Source organism: Sciurus carolinensis, chromosome 6 (assembly GCF_902686445.1).
Source record: "Sciurus carolinensis chromosome 6, mSciCar1.2, whole genome shotgun sequence".
NCBI lineage: Eukaryota > Metazoa > Chordata > Mammalia > Rodentia > Sciuridae > Sciurus > Sciurus carolinensis.
In genome coordinates this window covers 18,862,754-18,878,347 of record NC_062218.1, presented here as the reverse complement: position 1 = coordinate 18,878,347, position 15,594 = coordinate 18,862,754, and the positions used below count along the sequence as shown (strand labels likewise).

Sequence of the window (15,594 nt, the reverse complement as noted above, 5' to 3'; positions counted from 1 at the left end):
TTTGCTTTTATTTACAAAGAAATTTTATATTATTCTAGTAATGCATTTGATGACTCAGTGCCAGACTGCCCCGCAGTGAAGATGGGATGCATCCTGGACTTTACCTGTTGTTTTCCTTTTGTTAGAGGTTCAGATTACTCCCTTTATTTCCAAGTGCTGAGGGAGCACACACTTCAAAACCTTTTCAATTTTCAATCTCTCTCTCTCTTTTTTTTTTTTTTTTTTTTTTTTGGAGGTGGCAGGGGTATAAGGGAGATTGAACTCAGGGACACTTGACCACTGAGCCACATCCCTAGCCTTGTTTTGTATTATATTTTGAGACAGGGTCTCACTGAGGTGCTTACTGCTGCACTTTTGCTGAGGCTGGCTTTGAACTCACCATCTTCCTGCCTCAGCCTCTTGAGCTGCTGGGATTACCGGTGTGGGTCATCAGGCCTGCCTCCATTCTCTCTATAATTTCTTTAATTGCTTTTGGAGAATAGTCCTTATGTCACACTTACTTGAATTTGTGCATGTATGTGTTTTACCTTTAAAAATTATTTTTTTCAATGTACAATAAACATTGAAAAATACTGTAACAATCAGTGATCATTAGAAAACTAAAGAAAAGAGTCCATTAAATTTAAACTGTCTTAGACCACTCAACGAGTTAGAAGAATGTGAATAATTTTAGGATGTAAATTAACTAGAGTACACGTATCTAGTTGTAGGAAATCAAGTTTACTTAGAAGAATAAAATAAAAGATTTTTTTCAAATATATATATTTAAGAAGCAAATGGTAAACAGCTCTAGATAAAATGTAAAATTTATTCAAACAATTTTGCCATGGCTTCTAGAGAAAGCAGATAAAAATCAGTGAAGACCTGAAGAAACATGATACTTCAAGGCCGCAGTTATGCTGAAGCTATCTGAAAATTACTTCAGAATAAATATGTTTAGTACTCATTGATCTAAATTAAGAAATATCCTGTCTAAACTCTGGCCTGGATGTTTTTAATAAAAGTAGTGGATGTTCTTATAAAATAGTACGGTGTACCATGTAAGTACAAGGACTATGCATGCAACAGTGAACTCAGTGATGAACTCTTATGAATAAAAGAAACTTCTCATGTACTCAACAAAACAAAACACCCTTGCTTCCCTATTTACATTTGTGAGAAACCACTGTTAACATCAATTCAAATAGGTTGGTTATACAAAAGAAATAACACAGGAGGATTATTAGGAAAGATGTGATGGATGTCACCCGGAAGGACTTGAGGATGTTTCATGGGAACAACATGAGCAAAGGCAAAATGTGCATTTACGTGTTGCAGGGAATTCAGAAAAATTCTGAAAAGAATTGACAACCAGGGCCAAATGAAGGATTCAGACGGTCCAGATTTAGAAATACTTTTAGGGATGAGATGCTTACATTTATTAAGCACATTCTTTACTTATATTATCAAATATTAGTATCTGTATTTTTAAATATATAACAAAAGTGGGAATCTGTGTTTCATGTTCAAGAAATCAATTTGAGAACCCAAGCTGCATACTGGTGTAAACCTCATTTTTTCCTATTACAGCAAGCTGCTTCAAGTTCTCTACAGAATGAAAAGGCCACATATAAAGTTTTGGAGACAGATGATGTCTTTTTCAAAGAAAAAAATTTTTTTTTCCTCTGAGAGTATCTAAAGACAAAATACATGGTCCACATAGACCAAGAGAATGGCAGAGTACAGGGGAGTCTGGACGTTGACATACAGATGTGTAAAAAGATACACAGTTAAAGCACCTGTGACTGCTTTAGTTAAAAACAGAAAGACAGGCCTGTCACCTTGGTGCACATCTATAATCCCAGTTACTCAAGGGTCAGAGGCAGGAGGATGGCAATTTTGAGGTCATCCTGGACAATGTAGTGAGTCCCTGTCTCAAATTAAAAAGACTCGGGATGTTCAATGGTAAAGCACCCCTGGGTTCAATCTTGAGTACGGGGTAAAAAAAATAAAAAAGAGGAAAGTAGGAGTAACTTGAAGGAAAATTAATACATAATAATTAAAATTTTAATAACACTCATTGTATATTTATGCCTCTTTAGATACCTATTTTAAGCATATGATTCATGCAAAGGGGAAATGTAAAGGATTGAAACTGTGTGTGTGTGTGTGTGTGTGTGTGTGTGTGTGTTACTCTCTACTACTCTCTTGAACCCAGGAGTGTTTTAACACTGAGGTCCGTCCATAGTTCTTTTTATTTCATTTTGATACAGGGCTTCAATAAATTGCTTGGCTGTCCTGAAACTTATAATCCTCCTACCTTCACCTCCCCTTGTCACTGGGATTATGATGCGTGCCACAGGGCCCAGCAAGAGTGATGTCTATTTGATCATTTTGTCTTTATAATGTGTTTTAATTTATCATTAAACATTTAAAGTAATCAGTACAACTATCCAAAGTGAGATACAACTTTAAATCTACTAAGGTAATGTTAAGAATGGGGAGGAAAATAAGAAAAAAGAAATAAAAGAAACTAATAAGAAATCAGCAAACACAAGTTAACAAAGGTTCAGATAAACATTGAGATCCCTAAGAGAAAAGTTTAATTGTTATTGTTAAGGAAGCAATTACACTCTAAGTGTTGTTGTATATGGCTTAAGTTGTCAGTAAACTGTTTCTGCAAATAGATTGAACTGACTCTTCTTTCATTTCATTAGCTGCCCAAAGACAAAAACAAAAACTAAAACTAAAAATATATAAGCAACTTAGAGGAGATAAGAATGAAGAGATTTTGATACATTATTATTACCTGAACAAAAAAGTATTTCCTACATTGACCTGAATCATTATTACTACATTTTTATTGTCTAATAATAAGATGTAATACTTTAAGAGTAATTCTACACCATCAAGTACTTTTTACAAAATGATTTTGAGATTTGGGACAGGGTCAAAGTTAGTTTTTCCATTAACTCTGAGGAAGTTATTTAGGTAAATTAAAAGAAACAATTTTAAGGGGAATGCTTACCTAATGAAGAGAATAAAAGTTTTTGAGGCATTCTAAAAACTCATTTACAGAGAAGTAATAAAACTGTACTCTATCAAGTAGCCTTCACAGGTCAGGTTAACGTTCTAGATTTTTTTTTAAATTTCTATTCAATTGTTAAACCAGTTTTCTTAGTAATAGTCATTGCATAATTGTATGAACTGTTTCACGTATCATAGCGTGATATGTTTTTTCATTTAAATCTTTTCTATCACTGAGCGAGTAGAAGATGGTACATACTTTGTACTTATGTCTTTTGCTCATTGGAATAGGTGTGTTTGACTAAGTTTTAAGTTCATGTTACACTGTTGTGATTAGTTGCAATTAAATATAAGTCTATCCTTAGATTTTAAGTAGACTCTTGGAAACTCAAAACATGTGATGGTTGACTCTAGGAAAGTGTATCTCCTGAAAAACCCTTCTATATTTGAAAACTATGCCCTGTCTTTCTGGAAATGTCCAAAAATTATAGGTGTGGGGTTTCCTTTTCAGTTAGATCATTGCAATTCTTTTCTTCTAAGGGTCTCCCAATTGTTATATTGGGCAATATATCACAATAGAAAATGATAGCTCTTATTCAACACTTATTCTTTCATCTGGCACAGGGTTCAGTCAGTCACGTGAAGGCACGGCATCAGGAAAATACTAACAACTAGCACTGGACCTAATGTCTTAGACTTGGTCAGGTACGAGAAAATGCTGAAGATATTTATCTGAGTAAAAATGTCCACATCATTTGAATTATAAAACTGCAAAAACAAAACAAGACAAAAAGTCCAAATAAGTCTCAGCATATTTCAGAAGTCAGAAAGTTTCCTCATAGGAGAGCATTCCAGATGAAAAGGGTGTCAAATCTCACAAGAGGACAGATCTAAAACCTGGGTGCCAGAAAAAGGTGAATGAGAGCCAAACACAAGAACCATTGTATGATATTGAGCCTGGGAATTTGTGCTCATGGTTTGAACTTGAGAGATTTGTGTGGAAGTTTTGTAGTTCATGTATTTTAAAGTTAAAGATAATATGTATCATAACTTGATGCCAGAACTAAGCATAAGTCTGTGGGCAAGGAAAGATATTTTATCTGAGAATTAATAAAAAAAGTTACATGGAAAGAGGAAGGAAGGGGAAACACATGTGTGAGCTGATATGCATGATTCTAAGTCTAAGCAACATATTTTATCTTTAAAACAATACAGTTACAGAGGCAGGCATATATTATTTTCCAAATTTTGTAGAAAACAAGAGGAATAGTATGCCTTAGAAAGAAAGATTCCCAACCTAACTGCAATAAGAATGAGTGATTTTGTATATCACTGTCCAGAAAATTTGTTTTTCAAACTATTTCATTGCATGTCAGTAATAGTTAATTTATGTATTGCACCTGTATGTGCAGTGTCAGACTGAGCAAAGTAAATGAAATTTGTTTACTTTGGTTGAAAGTTACAGGATGCTATAGACACATTATTATTTATTTAGAGGAATTTTGTCATTTGTTTGTCTTGTAGATTGAATTTAGGGCCTTGTGTATTCTAGGTAAGCACCCTACTGCTGAGTTACATCCCCAGTCTGACATGCTATTTCATTTTATATATACATTATATGTTATTGAATTTTTAAGATGTTGTCAAAAAAACTTAAAATGTGTATATAGTAATCAACTGCACAAGTTGGATTTCTGTTTGAATCAACTTGGTAAATTATAGCATTCTTCAAGTATTAAATATAAGTGAGGTGATAAATTTTTATTTTGTCTAGAACTGTGGAGTTTAGGATTTGAGTATTAAAATGAAGAATATCTTCAGCAAATCAGAAAAAAAAATTAGTTTTCCTGCATAAGTCATTCTTAAAAATCTAAACACATTGCCTTCTAGTGGAAACATTTAGTTCTGTCATATAGGAAGAAAGAATAGTATCTATGCATCAAATTCAAGGCAACATTCAAGTTGCAAGTTAGCTATGGAGAGTACTATCTCAGGCTCTTGGCAACAGAGAAATGAACAAAAGTAGTCTCCACTTTTAAGTAATTTAAAAGGCAATGGAAAAGAAAGGAGATTGAATCACTTGTAGGAAATGTATACAAGCTGTTCATTAGCCAGAATCTACATATTAGTTGAATACTATGTAGCATGCAAGAAAGATCCTTACGTTGCCAAGGTGGGGAGAGATGCAAATAATGAACGATTGTAAAAATAGCATGCAGATGAAGTGCACTATGAAGAATAGAATTGTAAGTATTGATGGCCAACTCTGCAGACAAATGCAGAGTTGTTTCTCTGGTGAAACAAATGAACAAATAAAAATCATAAAAACTATGACTAAAATCAAAAGCAATCATTTGCTGTCTTGCAAAAATTTCCTAAAGGCTTACAACAAATGAAGAACCATTATTCGAGAAAATCAACTAAAATTTGTGAAGAATAGCAAGAAGCTTTGGCACTTGACCCCAAACCTTCTATATCCCCCCATTTCTATTTCCCAGCTACCTTGGTAAAAATGCCCCAACCTGGGTAGGTTTGGTGAACAGACATGGCTTCTGTCTCCTCAGTAATCAATCAAGAGATATACTGCTTTGCTAGGAGGGTCGAGCTGCCAACATTTCATCTCCTCCAGCTCCAGGTTTCAGAAGGTAAATTTTTGTTGAGTGTGACTAAGAGACCAAGAGCATCTTTCCTCCACTCAGCACCACAGATGGGTGGAGGTTCTACCCCAGGCAGACTAAAAATGTGGAGCCCAATCACCCTGGAAGATGAGAAGCAAAACAGGAAGTCTACAGGCTGCTTTCTTCACGCAATGCCTGAAGCAGTGACTCAGAGAATTTGCCCAAGATAAAACAGAGTCCTTGAGAACACAGAGCTCTGAAGCTCTTTTCCAATTACTTGCTTTTTAAAGATTTAATAGACATATTTCATAATTATTACAATGTTTTATTAAACTTGTGACATAGAGCATACATAATGTCATGTGCAAATATGCTTATAAGATATATAATAAAAGCACATAGCTACATAGGAGCAACATTTTTATTTATTTATGGGATTCAGTAAGGAGGAATTTAAATCTGTTGAGGTATATATGGTAAACCTCAGAATAGGTATAAGGAAAAAAATGATCCAATGAAAAAAGTATAGGGATTTATATCACATTGCAAAATATGCACTTGACACAAGAGAAAGTAGTAGAGAAGGAATAGAGAATGAAAAAGAAATGAAAGATGGAAAAAATAAAGTGGCAAATGCAGGTACAATATTAATTCACGGTTCTTATATGTAAAAGGAATAAACAATCGAATCAAAAGGCAAAAATATAAAACTACATAAAAGCTGATAAATCATGGTTTGCACAATTATAACTTTCTGGTGGCAAAGTTAGCCAATTTGAGTCCTTGATTCTGTGCAAAGGCTTCATGTTTTTTAAACATTTTGTAGCAAGTAACTGTACTATGTGATCTTACTCTTTGGGGACTCTAATATCTCAACCCTTTTGTGTACAGATAACACACTCCTATCATTTTGCAGTACACCCCATCCATCCGTTGGTGAATCAGATATTGTGGGACTTCAAAGATCATAGGGAAAGAGCTCAGCATTAGTAATCTTGGGAAACCAGGAGTTTCTGCCCATCAGATTGGGTCTGCCAAGGAGAAAGGGCAGTATGGAGGTGGGTAAAGTGAAGTCAGTCTGTAAACACAGGTTAATTGATGCTGAGAAAACAGTTAGTAGTGACCGTGCTTGGTAAGGTGATCTCCCTCTGCCTCCTGGCATAGAATTTCAATAGAGGGTTGTTTTAGTCAGCTTTTTTCACTGCCATGACTAAAAGACCTGACAAGAATGACTTTAGAGGAGGAAAAAGTTTATTTGGGGATTCACAGTTTCAGAGGTTTCAGTCCATAGACAGCCCCCTCCATCCTTTAGGGCTCCAGGTTAGGCAGAATATCATGGCGGAAGAGTGTGGCAGAGGAAAGCAGTTTGCATTAAGATCAGGGAGCAGAGAGAGAGACTCCACATGCCAAATACAAAATATATACTGGAAAGGAACACCCCAATGATCTACCTCCTCCAAACCCACCCAACCTGCCTTCAGTTACCACTCAGTTAATCTTACCAGGAGATTAACTCTCTGATTGGGTTAAGACTCTCATAACCCCATCATTTCTTCTCTAAACCTTATACATTGCCTCACACAAGTTTTTGGGTGATATCTAAACCATAAAAAGGGTAAAGTCAATCACTTTGACTTGTAGTTTCACAGCAGACTGGCCATCAGAATTGCCTAAAATTGCAGGCAATTCACTTTTGTTTATTTTGACTTTACTCTGAGATTAAGTGTGGAAATATTTACTCCTGGGCTAAACAAATCGTTACCATTAACCTTAACAATATTGAGACAAATAGTTGTCCTTGATCTTGGAGAAATATGTATTTAGGATCCAAGGGATATGAAATCTGTAAGGTGCTCTCAAATGTGTCTGTCAAAACATGTGTGTACATGAAGTTAAAAAAGTACTCTACTCTCATGTGTAACTAAAAAAATAAAAATATTAAAATATAAAAGAAATGAAAAATTACAAAAAAATGAATGTGGAAAATATCAACAAGTAAATATATCAGAGAGGTATTCTAAAGTATTCTTAGAACTGTATTATAAACTTAAATTTACAAAATAAAATAAAGCAGTGGTTCTTGTCTGTCATGTTGGAGAGTACCTAATATAAATCACCCAACAAGGTCTACTTATGCAGGAACTAATGACTTTTAAACAGGAGGCAAGAGAATGTCTTTTATCATTACAAACTCCTCAGGAACAGAATTACCTTATTCCTTGACCCTATCACAATTTTTACTCATACAAATAAAATTTCCAGAAAATCAAAATATGTCACAAAAATGCCTATAGTTAATAAATATAAAATATTCCCTAAAAATTACCACATTCTTGCACAACACTGATTATACTTAAAATGGATGAATTTTGCAGGCTAAGTGAATGAATTATTTTGCATGTGAATTATATCTCAATAAAGCTTATGGAAAGTGAAGTACATTTTTGCAAAGTGAGAAGTTACTGGAGCTGTTGAACTCAGGGGCTCTCTACCACTAAGCCGCATCCCCAGCCCTGTGTTGTATTTTATTTAGAGACAGGGTTACTTAGCACCTCACTGAGTTACTTAGCACTTCACTTTTGCTGAGATTGACTTCAAACTCACAATCCTCCTGCCTCAGCCTCCTGAGTCACAGGCATACGCCACTAAACCAGGAAGAAAATGCTTTTTTGTTCAGAAAAGAACATGCCACCCAAGAATTTGGCTTATTATATCCCCATGCTTCCTGAATTTTAAATGTGACTTAACTTCATTTATATTTTTGAGAGCATTCCTTTAAAACAAGTGACTACATTGAAATCATATGACTTGAATGCATTCTCACACCTCAAATCAACAACCAAGATATCAAAAGCATATTAATAGCACGGTTTATACCCTGTTCCATTACATTCAGAAACTTCTGGATGGAAAATCAATTACTAACAAATATTGACAAGCTAAGTTCATAAATCTCATTTGTAAAGGCAAACAAGGTTTGATCTCTGACAGCAGTGACATGAGAATCACAAACTTATCAGAATAATAACAAGCTTGCCAGAATAATAACTTACTGTTTGGAGATACACTTCCCTTAACTGAATTTTCATGGTGAACATGGGATCACTTTCTGTGTCCTGGGAATTTCAGTGGACCAACTGCAATAATGTCACCTGCTCTCAGTCACTGTTTTGAACCTCTCTTTGGTTCCCCAGCCAGAAAAATAATGTTGGCAAAAGTTCTGTGCATTCCATCATATGATTAACAGAGTACTGTATAATATCCATTGCTAATTTGGTAATAATACAGAATAATGATCAAATGGGAATCATTAGTGACCTGGCTCAAATATCAGCATAAAACTTTCAAGCTCTGTAAACTTGGACAAATTTCTTCTTGTTTCTATGGTTCATATTTCTATAATTTCATAAGTAAAGTGGGAGAGATTGATAATATACTTTTAGAGCTATTGTATGAACTAATGTCAATATTTATAAACATGGAGAGCAACATCATTTGGCAAGCTTTAAAAATGTTAACTCTTGTGATTATAATTGAAAATACATCAGTCCATGTGCTCACCATTTCCTAAAGAATTAAGTGAATGCAAGTTCTGTTTTGTTATTCATTTTCTTGGATGTTCTACTCCAATTGCTTCATATAAGTCAGCACCCTTTATTACCAAATATGTCAGATAATAAAAAAGATAAAGAGACATCATTAGCCAAGGTCACCACTTCTTTCTGAAAGTTGTCCTGATATATAGTACAATAAAATAGCAATGACTCTTTTATATGTGTTTGAAGGAAAATATTTTTGTACAATCACCAAATTGTCAAAGTTTTTCCTTCATTTTCCATAATGTGATTTTTTTTCTGTCTAGAGTAACATCAAGATTCTACCTCTGTTCTGGCATAGGTTTTTGTAGTTGTTTGTAGAAGTCCCCACATACACCCTAAGCCCTTCTACAGCCACTGTTAAGTACTTTTTTACTACTTGAAAAAGTTTTAATATTCAGCAGGTTAAGGAAACCCATGGTCAGCTTTAGAATTTCAGTCTCTGCTGAGCTTTCAAGGTGTCAAGACCCTAAAATAATATGAACAGCAGGAGTACTAAATCTTTCATTATTTCCAGTTTCCCCTTGAGCATACTGACTTTGCAATAAAGAAGCTGTCATTTACACTCTTCTTTATTGCAAGGTGGGTAATAGCTACAGGGAGAAAAATAAGGAACTGTGTCAAGTTAGCCTAACTGCCATTATGATTAATGTGTAATCATTGCACATTTGCATCTACTCTTTTCACATGCAGGTACTTCATAGATTGGAAGAGTGATGGGGACAGCTACTTTACAATAGATGGAACCGAAGGAACCATCGCCACTAATGAATTACTAGACAGAGAAAGCACTGCACAATATAATTTCTCCATAATTGCGAGTAAAGTTAGTAAGTATGGCATGGACAGAATCAATGTTATACTGCAGTTCTTTGGATTTAACACTTTTAAATGAGTCCCTGCTGAGATGTTTTTCATTTTTGCAATGACAGCTGAGTGGTCTCCTGGGGAAACTCAGAAACCTGTTCCTTTTCCTCCTAGCATAAGTCCAGAGAAATTGTGACAGCTGCCAATGAGTCCTGTTTGCAGGATTGCATGAATACCTAGAAGTGCATTTCATTGTGTGCCCTCATCCTTTTCACTCTGTGCTCTCAAAAATTCACCAGAGTGACAGCTTCTCCGCCACTCATGATCCTGTGTCTATATCACTGAAAGTTTCATAGGCTGAGCAAGAAGAAATAATATTCAAATAAAATCACTTGTTCTAAAATATTTTTTGAAATTGAGGAGATCATTTAAAAATCATTTCCCTCTCTCTCTCCTGTCATTAGAATATATTTTTAATGATTGTAACTGTGGAAGACACTTTTAAGTATAATTCTGTAAGGAGCTACACAGAATTCTTAGAATTGTTTGTAATTGTTCATTGTGTTGATTTCTGCTTGGTCCAAAAGAATCCTAACAATCCTTGTAGTTCTTATAGTTTGACAGTACAATCGAGAATATGATCAAAATGTCTTCATGTAATCAATTAGGGTAGAAGAAGTGACATTCGGCTCTTGACTTGGTTGTTTTCAACAGGAATGCATTTCCCTAGTCTAGTCTTTCTGTTCTGCCTTCTGAGTATTTTTCATTTTGTTTCCTCATTTATTTTCTGCATCTGGTGCAAATTTATAACACTTTGGCAGCTAATTTCATCTTTCAGATCAGAGAGGAGCTATGAACAGTTCTGCTGAGGGGTTTTGATCAGGCTCAACTCAGTGGGGGTGTAAACATGGAACAGTTTTGTTTATCTTTAACAACTGCTTCTCGACATGAATAGTCAGACACCTTACCCCATGCCTTTAGGAGATCTTGAGCCAATTTCTCTACTTCAGGTAATGCTGACTGTTAAATATATGTCTAACACAAAAACACAATCAACAACTGCCTTGTTTGTTTGGACACTTAATTCTGAGATTTCCAACCTGTCATGTGGGAAGTCTGGCAACTCTGAGGCTGCCATAAGAGAGAGATCACCTGTTGGTGCTCAGATCACAACTGCAGCTCAGCTCAGCCTTCCAAATGGTTCTGTCAGTCTTGGAGCCCCTTGCCCAATTCACTTGCTAGATGAATATCACAATGCACCATCCATTGTCATGTGAAAATAATACTAACTCAGGCACTCTGTTAAAATTCTTACGCACAGGATTGCGAGAAATATGAAAATGTGGTTAGATTTGCATTCCATTTCAAGGATGATTTTTGGTCAAATGGAAATAAATAACTGAAGATTACAAAGAAACCAAAACTTGAATCTCTGAGAATGTCGGGCAGAGGATATAGATTTTGAAGTCTTTTCGGGTGGGAGTGAAGAAAAGAAAGCTACATAAATTCCTCCTATCTGTCCCACTGCTTTTAGGGTTGCATTGCACTGATAGTAATGGGAAATGTCTGAAGGTCAACTATTTTCTTGTGTGATTTTGTGAGTTCTTTCATATTGGGGGCTTTGGGGCTACATTTGCGTTGGAATGAGATACCACCAGGCAATGGTAAGTCTTAGAGTTTCTTAATTTCCTCTTGATTGCCAAGCAACCTTCCTGGGTGAGTTAATAGCGTGATTTCTCAATTCCAGTTCTTTTCTGCTATGTCCACTTTACCCGAAGGAAATTCATACACTCTTGCCAAAGTAGATTATAGATTGTCCTTCCACCACGATTTCTCTTCCTGTCTGTCATTTTCTTTCAAGTTGGCCCTTCTTGCTTAGTTAGGCTCAGAGATGGGAACGTGAGGTGAACTACCTGAGCGAAAGTACCATGGTAGAGCAGAAAGCCAGTCACCCCCTCTGGAGCCTCCACCAGCATTCTGCTGTTTGCTGTGGTCTCCCTTTACAGTGGACATCTTTCTTCCTTCCTGTTCTACATTCTGCTTCAGTTGCATATGTTAATCCTCCTTTCTTTCATGATAATTTTCAATGATTCATCCCTACAGAATTTTGGGAACAGTTCAATTATGAAAATGAGTTTCCTAATTTATTGAACACAAAACCTTTGTGGATCATGTTAAAATCACTCTAATAGTTTGAACATAAGTGACAACTAATCAGGGGAAATTCCTTCAAATAGCTTCTAGTTATTATAGGGAAATTTTACATAATAAAATATTATTCAGGAAAAAACTAACTCATTTTAATACATATAATGTACATATTTTTGAAGTAGCAGCAGTGGGTTCCTGCCTTACCTCAAGCTGAAAGTTTGTGAATAATCCATTGGTAATCTTTACCATAGCTATCCAATTTTTCTTTCTCCCAGTAGCGACAAAACCATGGTCATGGGATGAGGATAAACTTAAGAATAAGGCCCAGGGCCTCTTTTTAGAGACTTGAACTTCAATCATTTGAAACATGGAAGGAAGTGCGAACGCTTGTGCAGAAGTAAATGTCCTCAATAACTGAAAGATTAGATTTCCTAAATTTATGGAACCTTAATTGTTTATTTATCTACACAATTAGGGCATATGGTACCCAAAATTGTAAACTGTAGTTTGTTAGTGAAATGCAACTTAGGAAATCCTAGTTTATGGATGATAAGTAGTTTCTTGGCCCTCATAGTCAGCACTGGAACTTGGGCACATGAGATACATCTCTAGATACAGATTACTAATCTCCTCAATTTATAATCCTGTAGGGTATTACTATCTATAGTGCAGGAGTTAGGGAATTGATTCTGAGATTTTTTTTGTAGGATAGTGTCACACTACTAGTGATGCAAACTCAAGATTGGAGCCCTGGACTCTCTTTTCCCAGCATATGTGCTTTGGATTGGTGACCAACAGCTTTACAGGGATGCTTATTCACCAGAGTTATGTGGATTATACATACACTCTCTGTCTCTCTCTGTCTCTCTGTCTCTCTCTCTCTCTCTCTCTCTCTCTCTCTCTCTCTCTCTCTCCCTCACACACACACACACACACACAAAATCTGAGAGTGATGTCAAACTAATATTCCTAAAACAGACCCACCATCAATTTCCATATCTATTCAAATACTATTAAATGGATATCAGATCCATCAAAGAAGTCTGATGGGTCAAAGACTGTATATCTCTGTGCAAAATAAAGAAGCCAAACATATCACATGATAATTATAGATTCCATAATAAAAAGCTAATTGTCAGCTTTTTTTCTTTGAATGCACAACTTAAAAATAAACATTATTTATATTTCAATTCCTTAAGCTGACCTCATTGATCAAGCTAGCCTACTAAGCAGATATTATCATCATAGTGAATGAATGAGAAGTAAGTAGCCCTTACTTGCTGTTCCATGAAGAACAAAGTTTTTGTTAAGTAAAGCAAATTGCAAATTGAACTAATGTATGCTTTGACCTGACCCTTCTATAAAAACTCTCATGTGAAATGAAATGGTACAATGATTAAACAACTTTTAATTAATTAAAAAAATAGTCATTAATCAGTGTTGCTATAGTCAGAGGTCCAAATAATTTTATTAGACTCCTAATATTTCTCTTATGGCTTACCAATTTGCTGTTTTTATAATATCAACCTTGAGAAATTTAAAAGAGAGGGAAACTTCAAAAATTTGCTTCATTCAAATTATCAGAAAGTTTCAGCAGGCCAATATTTCTAAATTTTTTTGGTGTTAATGTTGCAAATGTGATTAAAGATGGCAAGCAACCATATCACTGAATTCCTATAGTTTATTTCCTATTTAAAATATATACAGATTGTACCAAAGACAATTCTTTTCTTGTTCATATCCAAATAACATGGATTGGTTTCATTCATTGTGAAATAAGGAAAAAAAATCAGTGAGTTTTTTTCCTAAATGCTATTTTTGGGAAATTTCATACATATGGGTAACTTTATGAGTTGAAATTTAATAGTTGGATAATCAATTTTAAGGTTCTATGCATGAAGATATTTTTAAGTTACAATTTGTTTTACTTCATATAGAACATATGATACGATTTTCATATGTACAGAAAAATCAAGTTATAAGATTATTGACTGTAATTCAAGCTCATCATTCATTATGCATTTGTTTTTATTCACTATTTTAAGAACTATCTGTGTGAAAAGCATTACTTCTTGTAGGATATAAGAAAACTTTAAGTAGTGTCCATTCTTAAAAACAGTACAGTCAAGGGATAGATAGAACTTAACCAAACTAATGAATTATAGTAAGTTGTAACTATTGAAATTGCACTTAATTCCAGAAAATTCAGATATAACTAAAGTTTAGGAGGAAGTTGCAAAAGGTTGATAGACCACCAGTGGTTCTTAAGTGGTGACAGATTCAAAAAGAAAGAAATGATCTTTTTGCAGAATGTTCTGAAACCATCCTTTTCTCTGTATGCCACAAAACTAGCCATGAAATTATATTCTCAGACAAGAAGAAGTAATAATAGAATACTGTTGTCAGGTAAACTATTGTAATATACTTGTGTACTCATTAACGCATACGACTCCCTTTGATAATCCTGCAAGGTGAGTGTTACTAGAGTGTAGGAGTGGATAGAAGAAATCAATGCCCTGAGACATTTGTATCCCAGCACCACACAGCTAATGAGGACAAACCTGAGATTGGAGCCCTGGACCCTCTCACTTCAAAATACATTCTGTGTATGGGGTGCCAACAGTTTTACAGGGATGTGTATCATCTACCAACCTCTGCTTCCTTCATTTTAAATGGGTAATAATAGTCAAGTTAAATTTCAAATGCATTAAAAAAAAAAAAAAATATATATATATATATATATATATATATATATATATATATATATAAATGTTCCATAGATGGGGTGCTTATGCCACAAAAGTAGATGAGTAGCACTTTTTCCAAAAATAGGTGGAGGATCATACTGGGACTCAGGAGGGTTCATGTGTATACTTTAAGAAAGGAAGATGACATATGAAATGTGTTCCCAAGTACCACACTACTGTTTTTCAGCAAGTTCTCAGTCTTTGCAGAGGAAACCTCTGAGAAAGTAGAAAGTGGACCTTCTCCTTGAAGGTATGGAATTAGTTACCTATGGTATAATTTGTTAATTATTCTATATTACCAATTGCAGCAGACTTTGATCACTTAGAACATCAGCATTTATTATGTCATGTATTCATTCATGGTTAAGCCGAGTCCTCTAAACATTCTCTCATTAAACTGCAAGTAAGTCCACTCAGTAGATGATATTAAAATTCAGTTTCTTGTAGGATGCTGGACTTGAGACTTACAATTTCACAGGCTGTTGGACTCAGGCTGCTTTCAGTTTCCTCTCTCATGAACCTCTGCATAGGGCAGTTAACATGCAGTCAGTGTGATCAAAATAAGCACAGGAGATAGAGTGCTACAAGATGGAAGTCAATCTTTTTATAACCTAATCTCAGAAATTATATCACATCTCTTTTGCCACATTTTAATTCAGCACAGGCAAG

The 15,594-nt window shown here is 35.0% G+C and overlaps 1 protein-coding gene across 1 annotated transcript in view; it reads left to right on the top strand.

The window, feature by feature from the left end:
* Cdh12 (cadherin 12) overlaps nucleotides 1-15,594 on the top strand; it is a 272,648-nt gene that overhangs the window by 232,155 nt on the left and 24,899 nt on the right. The window contains exon 7 of the mRNA XM_047555876.1: nucleotides 9,914-10,050. Coding sequence (XP_047411832.1) covers nucleotides 9,914-10,050 — 137 coding nt within the window. The remainder of the gene's footprint in view (nucleotides 1-9,913; nucleotides 10,051-15,594) is intronic.